At 41.7% G+C, this 12202-nt stretch overlaps 1 protein-coding gene across 2 annotated transcripts in view; it reads left to right on the top strand.

Moving 5' to 3' along the window:
- DHX34 (DExH-box helicase 34) overlaps window positions 1-12202 on the top strand; it is a 35558-nt gene that overhangs the window by 12828 nt on the left and 10528 nt on the right. For both annotated transcript variants that reach the window (XM_073641431.1, XM_073641430.1), the window contains exons 9-11: window positions 7897-7998; window positions 8890-9123; window positions 9260-9433. In XM_073641431.1, coding sequence (XP_073497532.1) covers window positions 7897-7998; window positions 8890-9123; window positions 9260-9433 — 510 coding nt within the window. The remainder of the gene's footprint in view (window positions 1-7896; window positions 7999-8889; window positions 9124-9259; window positions 9434-12202) is intronic.

Raw genomic sequence — 12202 nt, 5'->3', positions numbered from 1 at the left:
ACTTCATTGTTACAGAAAACCGAAATAGACTTATTAGTAACAAATTTCCCTTGGCTCAGCGTAAACCTTCTTGTCAAGGACTTTTCAGGAAACAAGTATCTTAGTCAGACATTCCACAATGTAAAATTAGAAAACACGCAAGCAGACTTCATACATAACAAAAATATAAATAGTTTTTATCTAAATTAATAATGATATCTAGATATTAAAAAAATTAACCACAACAACTCCTCCCTTTTTATTATTTTACAAAACAATTTATTCATCAGCTACTTCCCCATGCTATAAAAGCCTGGAGGGGACGAATTCCGTTCACCAACAAATTTCTTGTTTGTAAATCTCATCATATATGGAGAAGTGGCATTATATTTTGCAGGCCTGTGATGCTTAATCTTGTGTGTTTTCTTGCGTAGTCTCTTAATAGCAAATATATTAATCCTGGCAACTATATACACTAGTAATATCAAAATCCCTATTTGTAGAATACCTTGTAGGATACCCATTAGCCATCCAACTATACCCTTGAACCAATTGACAGGATTAAGAAATGAGAAAGTGTCACTCCACCAGGAATCTTTGTTGACATGATGTTCTTGGAGCCACGCATCCCTCATTTCTCTAACTATCTCTATTTTGGTCTTTACCTGGAAATTTCCGGTAGGGTCTATGTAGTGGCAACAGGTAGGGCCTATTATCTGACACATCCCGCCCTCTCTGGCAGTCAAGTAATCTAGCACTATGGTGTGTTGGTTAGTTGTTTCTGTACAATATTAGATGTATTGAGAATGTCAAGAATCTGGAAGATCTGGTCATCTAGATAATCAGTCGCTTCTAGCAACTTATCCCACATTTGCATTATGAATGGGTAAATGAATAACACACTAAAAAATTTGTTAGCCACCCCCATTTCTACAAGATGTGGTTTACCATTTGGTCGGGGCTTGTCGTCTGCAGCTCGTCTGTACAGTGTGTGTAGAGGGATTGCTTTAATATCTACTCTTGTGTGTGGTACTATAAAAGTAGAAGGTGTCAGAAAGGCCAATGTGCAAACTCCTGTGAAATTGTTGGGTAACCACTTGTAAGCCTGATGTCCACATACAATATATAAACTCTCTGGTACTCCAACAACAGTGTTGTTGAACAGACTAGCAATCCATTTAGATTACAAGGTGGTGCTTAATTGTTCCATAATTTTTCCCTGATTCTGAGTGTCATTTGAGCTAAAACCTGATATTAGATTTTGCAAGGTGACATTTACACAATGAAGCTTAGGATTGAGAGTGGCATCAACCACTATACACTGCGTAGTAGTGGTAGCAGATCCATTACACTCTGAATAGTCAGCTGTAGAGAAAGGAAACCCTCTGGATTTTATCTGAATACAGCTGCAAGAGGTAAAGTTCGGATAACAGGAGAGGTCGACATGACAGGTCGCCCAAGGCATTTCAGTCTGACTTAGAGGTGGACCACTCCTGTTAAACAACAACCATGGCTCAGTCACCCAAGCAGCTACAGTTAGACCTACAGCCTTCTTTTTCTTTGTTGTTCTTAATCTAATAGGAAAAGTGTAGTTACTTAAGTAAAACATTTCATTCAAAGTCACTGGAATAGCTAAATAAGGCATAGTATTGGAGGATATTGGACTATGGGTGCATATCCAACAGTTCTTAGGACGGCCATTAGAGTTCATGTCTTGGAGTAAGACTTGGTGATGCTTAATCAGTTTGTTAACCCAGTTCTCTTTACTTCATGGAGAGTTAGAGCGAAAGGTACGGTTTCTATCACCATAGTCCAAACAAACAGGGTCATCATCTTTGCTGCTGCTGGGGTTCAAAATCTTTTTACAATGGCTGACGTGGATCCAAGTGTCCTTGCCTTGAAGCTTGACCGAAGTGGCAGTGGTTAACAGCACTTGGAATGGTTCACTGTATCTGGGCTCCAGTGGTATCCTCATATGTCTCTTTACCACGACCCAGTCTCCTGGTACCAAAGTGTGAGTGCCGCTGAGGAAATTGGGGTCTGGGATAGAGGAAAGAACACGATTATGAGTAACAGTCAAATGTTTATGCAACTCCAGAACATATTCAGTGAGAGAACCATAGGAGGCTGCAGCTGCTGTGGGAAATACAACCCTGTCTTAGGGACACTACCAAACAGTATTTCATATGGGGACAGCTTCTTCCTCCCCCTTGGGGCGGTCCTCACTGAATACTATGCTATGGGCAAACAATCTACCCAGGACAAGTGTGTTTCTTCCATGCACTTTTGAATTTTTAGTTTCAAGGTACCATTGAGACGTTCCACCTTCCCACTACTTTGTGGATGATAGGGAACATGGAATGCCTGTTCTATCCCAAGAGTGACCATGATTTGTTTCATTAGTTCCCCAGTAAAGTGGGTTCCTCTGTCACTTTTTATAGTTTCGGGCACCCCATGTCTACAAACCACTTCACTGATCAGTTTTTTAGCATTAGTTTTTGTGTTTGCTTTAGTCACCGCCAAAGCTTCTGGCCACCCAGATAAAAGGTCAATGCATACCAGGGCGTATTCATAATTACCCACCTTAGGTAGCTGTATGTAGTCCACCTGCAGTCTCTGAAATGGGTAATCTGGTTTTTGTGTGCATTTTCGTGGGACTTGAATAAGCCTACCAGGGTTACGTTTTGCACAAACTAGACATTCTTGAACATACTTTGCAGCTGTTTTCGGGAACCCTAGGGCACACCAGTTTTGTAGCACCACTGAACACATAACACCCTTTGAGTTATGCACCGGAGAATGTGCAAGGGCAGCCATCATGGGGAACAGGCAGTGTGGAAGGCAAATACGTTTGTTTACCTGCCATACCCCTGACACTGACTGCACGGCGCCTGCTTTGACCCATGCATTCTGCTCGTGGGGGGGAGCCTGGGTCTGGAAGACGTGCAGTAGTTCGAGGTCCACGGCCACTGGGACCGGTGCAGGGGATGTCTCCTTATTTGAAAGGGGGCTTCCTGCACTCCCTGACTCTGAGTCTCCTGGGGTTCCCGCACTTGCGATAGCCAGTATCTCTGTCAGAGGTAATCGTGCTGCTTCCTTAGCCGCCTGGTCGGCCAAAGCATTCTCTACTGCAAGGGGAGTTTGTTCCAGAGTGTGTGCTGACACTTTGACTATGGCTGCCCTTCGGGGAAGGTTGAGTGCTGTGAGTAGCTGCTCTACTGCTTGCGCATTCCTTATAGGTTTGCCAGCAGAGATCAAGAAATTACAGCTTCGCCAAATGGCGTCAAAGTCATGTGCAACACCATAAGCATATTGCGAGTCAGAAAATACATTAATTTCTTTACCTTTTCCCAGATTACACGCTGCAGCGAGTGCTTTAAGCTCTGCCTCACTGCCTTACCATTGTGGACTACTGCATACCCGGTGATGAATCGTCATTGTTCACTGTCCCAAGCTCTGGAACCATCTACAAAGTACTCAGCAGAGGGGTTAGTGAGTGGTACATCAGTAATATTTGCCAAGCCCTTTATTTCAGCTTCCATCAATGCCTAACAATCATGTTCATGTGCCATATCAAACTGAGCTTCCTCATCTGCTAATTTGAAAAACAGGGGCAAATCTTGGCTCATGGTCTCTCCCTCTTCCCCATCCTGATACTTTCCTCCCTTTTCTAAATCCACTGGAAGTAGTGTAGCTGTATTTAGAACATTACAGCGTTTGATAGTTATATGGGGAGGTGTAAGGAGTGAGACTTCATATTTTGTCAACCTTGATGCTTAGAGGTGACGGGTTGAAGTATTTCAGATACAGCATGAGGAACTTGAAGTGTGAGGGGGCTTCGTAACACTATGTCCTCTGTCTTTTTAACAAGTTCTGAAGCAGCTGCCACAGCTCTAACACAAGTAGGAGAACCCATAATGACTGGATCAAGGGTTACAGAGTAATACCCTAGAAGGCGCTGCCTACCACCATGTTCTTGGGTAAGGACACCAGACGCATGTCCAGCCTGTTCGTGGCAGTACAAAGTAAAAAACTTGTCATAATTCGGTATACCTAGAGCTGGTGAGGTAGAAAGAGTGAGCTTGAGGGAGTGAAATGCATCAATAGCCTCAGAATTAATGGTGAAAGGCTCAGTTTTGAGGCATTGAAACAATGGGGCCATAATACTAGAGGCATTTCATATCCAGAGACAGCAGTACTGGACTAGGCCCAAGAATGCCTGAAGGGACTTGGTAGATCTTGGAAGGGGTATTTTTAGTATAGCCTAAATCCTCCCTGGGCTGAGATGCTTAATGCCTGGAGACAGGCAATGCCCAAGGAAAGTGACTGTGGACTTGCACAATTGGAGTTTATCTTTTGAAGCTTTGCACCCATTTTCTGCTAAGAATATCAGCAGAGATTGAGATTCATTGTGGCATATCTGGTCAGTGGTGCAGCAAAGGAGAAGGTCATCTAGCAGCTCCCTGAGGAAGGACTGCCCATGCATACTGAGCACCTCTGTGGGTGAAGGCAAAACAAGAGGTACACTCCGTGGACAAGAAGACAGAGAAAAAAGCATTGGCCAGATCAATCACTGTGAAACAAGTGGCTGTGGAGGGGACCTGATTCAGGAGAGTATGGGGGTTGGGTACAAGTGGAGCATCCTCTATAGTTACTGCATTAACTGCCCTAAGATCATGTACCATACGATAGGCTACTGGCTGTCCAGGTGGGGTTTTCTTTTTGACTGGGTACAGGGGAGTGTTAAATGGGGAGGTTATAGGAATAACTAGACCTCTTAACAAAAGCTCCTGGACATTCTCATGTATTGCTGCATCCTGAGCAGCACTTAAAGGATACTGCTTTATACAGGGGAGTTGGGCACCTGGTTTAAGTTTTACAGTCACCTTAGCTATGTAGCGAGGTCAATAAGTTCACTGGGGGACCAAGGCCGATATGTTTCTATTGGCCATACTTGGGGGAGATCGTGTACCTGAACATTATCAACCATCCTAGGAGGTTGAAACTGTACATGACTAGTGGTCCTAATAGGGAACGGAGGCACCCTTGGTGTTGTCCCTGGGTGTGAAGACCCACAGGACCTGCAACAATTAACCCCAGGGGGATTCTGATGACCACAATGTCTGCAAGTCCATGCCATTGACCCAGCATAAGGCAGGGGTGCAAAATTTACATCAGGTGTCTGAGAGTTTTTCAAACTATCATAGATTACATAGACAGTTCCATGCCTGGTTTCTTCTGATTTATGTTCACTCATTGAGAGACGTTTTGCTACTTCTAACCACATCCTAGCCTGCTCTAGTTTGTTTTTATCTTTCAACCATCCTTCCCAATTGCAGATATATTTCTCCCATTCCTTCTCCTCCAAATTTCCTCACTTTCCCATACCAAATTTCCTCAATATTATTTCACATCCCTCTACTGCTTCTTTCCCTTTCAGTCTCTCCACTATCTCACATGCTGGAACTGGGGCAACGCCCTTTAGGTTAGTCAATTCCTTACTGTTGCCAGTCCCCATGACTGCAACCACTGTGCCAGAGTTACCGCAGAACTCTCTTCAGCACACCTAGAGCCTCTCAGACTCTAAATTTGATCCCGTCCTAGTCTCCTCTGATCCTCGTAAGACGGATCTGATCCTGTCCCAGTCTCCTCTGAGCCTCGGAAGACAGATCTTTAAGGAAGTACACAGATTTTCCAGCTCTTTGAGGTAGGGAGATTCTTACAACCAAACAAATAACAATACCAAGAGTTCTGCTCCACTTACTATTGAAATTATTTCTACATGATTCCAGTTCAAAGTTCCTTCTACACCTTGTAAAGGCACTGCATGACAATTGACAATTATATCTGCAATAAGTGTTACTTTTTATACTATATGTTTCCCAGTCTGGGTATACAGGCTAAGCAAGAAGTTCAGCTACTATGATTTTCCCTCTCTTGAGCTTACACAAAACAGAACACAGACACTGAGGACAAAAATTCTGATTCATCAAAAACGACTTAACAATACGTCAATCATTCATCTAAAAACCACATTGAAACATATAAGACAACAAATTCCATCACTGGCTAGGGTTCAAAAATGATTGTCTTGTTAGGACCACCAATTACCCGTCCTGGAGCCCTCTAGGTAGTACTGAATTAGTAGTAATACAAGGGATTACTTACCGCAGATTTCATGCAGTAATTCCCAGAGAGATCCTTGTTGACGGGTCCAGAGGAGGTCCGGTTATGACAATCCCAGGTTTCAGGCACCATGTACTGTTATGGAGACCCTCTTTGTTTTAAGGAGAACTTTGGAATAGACAGCGAAGGGTCTTCACATTGCCAGTGAGATTCAAATTAAGATACTTCATCGATGAAGGAAGAGAGACAGAATACATGTGACATGCATTGTCAGCAGGTAGAGTCTTCCTTGTGTGGCAGCAAAGACTCGCCATATTTATTAGCTAGACAGAACAGAACTTCATTGTTACAGAAAACCGAAATAGACTTATTAATAACAAATTTCCCTTGGCTCAGCGTAAACCTTCTTGTCAAGGACTTTTCAGGAAACAAGTATCTTAGTCAGACATTCCACAATGTAAAATTAGAAAACACGCAAGCAGACTTCATACATAGCAAAAATATAAATTGTTTTTATCTAAATTAATAATGATATCTAGATATTAAAAAAATGAACCACAACATCGGCTAGCGCCGGTCATCTCCCGGCTACATCGCCGCTGACCTCCGTGCGGCAGATGAGCCGCTAACTGCCGCCATCTTGTTCTGAAATCCTGCGCCGCTGATTGGCCGCAGCCGGCCCAATCAGCGACGCGGGATTTCCTGGACGGACAGACAGACGGGATAAGCCGATTAAATGGTTTTATTGTCTTTATGTATCTTGGCCATATTGGAGTGCTGCTGCGCTTTCTTTTTATATATATATATATATATATATATATATATATATATATATATATATATATAAAAAAAAAGTTTGGTATTGCTCTAATCGTCCTGACGTGAAGATTCATGATTCCGAGTGACTTTTTACTGTACAATGAACACTGTAAAACACCCAAAAATCAATGGCGGCATTGCGTTGTTTTGTTGCTTGTTGTTGTTTGTTTCTCCGTATCACCGCACTTGGAACTTTTCCCCATTTTTTTCAGTATGTTTTGCAGTAAATTGAATGGTGTCATTCAAAACTACAACTCGCCTTGCAATAAACAATCCTCATACGGCTATATCCAGTCTTTATCAAACTTTACAGGCCCAGCTGTGCCGCCACGGTTGTCTTTTCTGATGCACGTGCTCAGGAAACTACAAGTGATATAACGGCATTCTCACACAGGAAACTAGACCAGATTACATGAAAAAGTGCTTATCGCTTATGAGTAGTCGAGCAAGAAGAGATTTATGTTTTGTTATATCAGATGTCTTCCATCTGAATTTTACTATCTGTCTGAGAAATCTTGTGTAACTGAAAAATTGTCTTGGCCACTAATGTATGTAGGGGATGGATGGACCGATTACTTAAAGGGTAACCAGCTTTTTTATTTTGTAACTCAATGATACACATCAGAATAAGCGACTTTGAAATATATCTTATCAGCGAAATCTGCTTCTTTCTTTTCCTGAACTGATCTTTCACTCTTAATTCAGGGGTAAAATCTGTAAAATGTGTATTGGGTGGGGACAGATTTTTAAATTACTGAAAAAAGAAATGACAGTTGGTGCTCACAGTTCTATGTAGAGGGGAGGAGCTAGCGGAACACACTGAGATTCTACTGCAAGTTCTGCTGTGTCGGTGAGACATCACACTACGTACTGGTGCTTTATGCCGAAGAAATGCTGAGAAGGCCTTTGTGTTACATGTATGAGCTTTACGCTATACTCTGTGAATGCTAATATTATTTTCGTCCACATCAGATCAAATCCAGTCGTTCCAGTAACTCCAGGAAGTGGTGTCGTCGGCGGGGACTGGAAGAACAACGGTTGTATGAGATGACGAATCTGCGGCGGCAATTCAAAGTGAGTCTCAGGAAAAACTTATCACACGGATGTAACATCCCATCAATGTTATATCATCCTGTCCTGCAGATATTGACTGTCAAGTGACTACTGGTGTGTATGGTAATAATACACTTCTGTATCTTCTAGGCATTTACTGGTTTAGGCGGCTTTTCTGCAATGGTGTAGATAGGGAAGAGATTCAAGATCGGGCTATTTTTTCCCCCATTCATGGTCAGACGCTTTTTTTTTATTTTTATGAAGTTTATGATTTTTTTTCTTGTTTTTTTTTTTATACAAAAAACGTATTGTCTTCTTTGTGATATTCAGGTTCTTATTTGTTATGCCTTTTCTTTTAAGTAAAAAAGTAAAAACATGTCTTTTTCACATTTTTTTTTCTGCAACCAACGACAAAGGAATACATTTTAAATTGTTTTCTCCTTTCTATATGTTAGTTTTGCTTTGAACATATGTGTTTTTTTAAGGTGGGGATAAAATTAACAATGGGTTGTTTTTTTTTACATTTTTTTTCCTTATTTAATTTTTTTTTGCAGATATTGCACCACCAATAAAGTCATACAGGATCTTTGGCAAGCATTTCAACATTTTAAATACATTTTTATTATTGCTGATTTCTCCTGTAACTTGGGCTGGAAAATTAGTCCCAAGTACAGGTCAAAGACACCCTAGACCCCAGCACTTGTCTGTCACCGCTTCCTGTACTAATAGACACAGATCTCCTCCAGCTCTGTGTATAGAGCGATCAGGAAGGCAGAGGTGGTAATAAACCATTTCTGCCTACTCTATGGGAAATCCTGATGTCTCTGACACTTGCTTCCCGTTCTGCTGCGTCATTTTAAAATGTTTCATCAGACAGCTGAATAATTAATTATTTTTTATTTTCCATTCCAGAGTCTACTGAAGGACCACGGGATATTGAATGAGACGGAGACCAGAGTAGTTGACCGGTACAGCCGCCAACGGCAGCACAAAGAGCGCAAAGAGCTTCATCAGCTAAAGAGGGAACACGAACGATCGGAAAAACGCAAACGGAAAGTGCTGAAGCTCCATGACCAAGATGTGGGCTCTTCGAGCGACGATGATGAAAAATCTAATAAAGAGAAGAATGACAGCGTAGACATCCAGGTGGAGGACCGGACGGAGTTGATCTCGTGTTCCTCCGGCCATACTTTCCCATCTTGTGGTTGATCCTCTTGTTGTGTAACTGTAGATAATTCATGACCAGTAACATCAGCATTTCTTGTCGTCATGTATTTTGCAGGACGTGAATTTTAAACTCCGCCATAATGTCGATGAGTTACGAGACTTATCTGGTGCGGGTGAGGAGTTATCCACAAAACGGCTGTCCCTGCTGAAACTCATTGTCTGCCACGGCCTGTACCCGCAGGTGGCACTGCCAGACAGCTTCAACAGCTGCCGCAAAGATTCTGATCAGGTCGGTTCTTCTGCAAGTGATAGAAGCTCCAAAATGAATTTTCTGCATTGATACACTATAGGGTTTATTAGGGAATGTTAGAGTCCACGCATTATCCAGAAGCAAAGACCAAAAAAGCACAAAAGACTTCGAAAAACGTCCCAGATTATGAAAGTATAAACTCTTTATTGAAAGAAAATTGAATGGATACAATACGGATCACTCAGAGACACAAAATTAAAAACAATGGAAGAGCAAGGAGACGAGGACCAAATTGAATATATTGTCCCATAAGAACCAATTATATATAAATACAATGGGGGCACTCACAAAACAAATCATGAGATAGTTGCTCACGTATCTGTCACATTAAATAAGCCCCGCAGTGGGAGCAAATTAAGTATACTGCCCCATAAGTATCAGTTGTATAGAAGTACAGTAAGGGCACTAACAAGAAACAATCATGAGAAAGTGGGCAGAGCAGGAGCGAGGCGCTGTGTCTTCACTACAGCGGTTGTAAGTATGGGATCTCGTCATGTCATATGAGTGGATGGGTTAATAACTTGGCTATAGTCCTTATTGGCAAGCGCCTCTATTTGTGATAAAAGTATCTACCTGCATCCACCAATTATCTTGGATACATGTTTCCATTTCTGGTACCCATACTGAACACAGTCTCCCACTGTGGGATTTATTCAATGTGACAGACACGTTAGCCACTTTCTCCTGATTGTTTCTTGTTAGTGCCCTTACTGTACTTCTATACAACTGATACTTATGGGGCAGTATACTTAATTTGCTCCCACTGCGGGGCTTATTTAATGTGACAGATACGTGAGCCACTATCTCATGATTTGTTTTGTGAGTGCCCCCATTGTATTTATATATAATTGATTCTTATGGGGCAATATATTCAATTTGGTCCTCGTCTCCTTGCTCTTCCATTGGTTTTAATTCTGTGTCTCTGAGTGATCCGTATTGTTTCCATTCAATTTTCTTTCAATAAAGAGTTTGTACTTTAATAATCTGGGACGTTTTTCGAAGTCTTTTGTGCTTTTTTGGTCTTTAATTCTACATTACTTCAGTAGTCCCTATCATGTGGATTAATAAGTCATACTATGGGGTTTTATTAATTCTAACTATTATACTCCTCATTTTTCCATGTTGTAGATTATTATCCAGAAGCAGCCGAGCAGGCTGTGCTACCTTTCTCCATTAATCCCATTCATTTTTATGGGAGTTACGGAAACAGCGTAGCACAACCTTCTTGGCTATTTCCAGATCCCTGATCGCTTGTGGCTGGCAGATACACATATTTAAAAAAACTGTTCCATTTCAGACGTAATTTGGAAGCAGTAAGACCCTACGTCTATTGAGAGATTTCTACTACTTTTCAAACTTTACAGAAAGTAGGGATCCGTATAAAAGAAAGCAATAATCACCACGGAATCCCCCACCACTTCCACCGTTTTGTCAGGATCGGAAGTGATGATGTCCTGACCGCCAGTCACTTGATCGCTGAGGTAAATGATCGGCTGCACTGACTGGTGACTGGTGATGGGACGTCCTAACTTCCGTCCAGTAAAGCTTTATGGCTGGGTGTCTGACCCCCATTACTGCCACTGCATAATAGAAGCTGAGTGACACAGCTGAGACCTATTTAAATGAATGGAGCTAAGCTGCAATACCACACGTAGCCACATGCACCTGGATGTCGCTGCAGTAATGAACATTCATTCATTAGAAAATGAATAGAGGTGTGGTAACAGCAGTTTTTAATGTGGAAAATAGAATTCTAACGATTGTTACTCACTATTCTTTGTCATAGTTTTTAAGGTTGAAGGTAGACATAAGTCCATCCAGTTCAACCAATAACAAGTGCATATATATAATATATATATATATATATATATATATATATATATATATATATATATATATATATAATTGAAATAAATACAAATATATATATATACACAGTACAGACCAAAAGTTTGGACACACCTTCTCATTTAAAGATTTTTCTGTATTTTCATGACTATGAAAATTGTACATTCACACTGAAGGCATCAAAACTATGAATTAACACATGTGGAATTATATACTTAACAAAAAAGTGTGAAACAACTGAAAATGTGTCTTATATTCTAGGTTCTTCAAAGTAGCCACCTTTTGCTTTGATGACTGCTTTGCACACTCTTGGCATTCTCTTGATGAGCTTCAAGAGGTAGTCACCGGAAATGGTCTTCCAACAATCGTGAAGGAGTTCCCAGAGATGCTTAGCACTTGTTGGCTCTTTTGCCTTCACTCTGCGGTCCAGCTCACCCCAAACCATCTCGATTGGGTTCAGGTCTGGTGACTGTGGAGGCCAGGTCATCTGGCGTAGCACCCCATCACTCTCCTTCTCGGTCAAATAGCCCTTACACAGCCTGGAGGTGTGTTTGGGGTCATTGTCCTGTTGAAAAATAAATGATGGTCCAACTAAACGCAAACCGGATGGAATAGCATGCCGCTGCAAGATGCTGTGGTAGCCATGCTGGTTCAGTATGCCTTCAATTTTGAATAAATCCCCAACTGTGTCACCAGCAAAGTACCCCCACACCATCACACCTCCTCCTCCATGCTTCACGGTGGGAACCAGGCATGTAGAGTCCATCCGTTCACCTTTTCTGCGTCGCACAAAGACACGGTGGTTGGAACCAAAGATCTCAAATTTGGACTCATCAAACCAAAGCACAGATTTCCACTGGTCTAATGTCCATTCCTTGTGTTCTTTAGCCCAAACAAGTC

Source organism: Phyllobates terribilis, unplaced genomic scaffold (genome assembly GCF_046119375.1).
Source record: "Phyllobates terribilis strain yellow unplaced genomic scaffold, ASM4611937v1 Scaffold_7__3_contigs__length_470593459, whole genome shotgun sequence".
Lineage (NCBI taxonomy): Eukaryota > Metazoa > Chordata > Amphibia > Anura > Dendrobatidae > Phyllobates > Phyllobates terribilis.
This window is presented reverse-complemented; position numbering and strand designations above follow the sequence as displayed.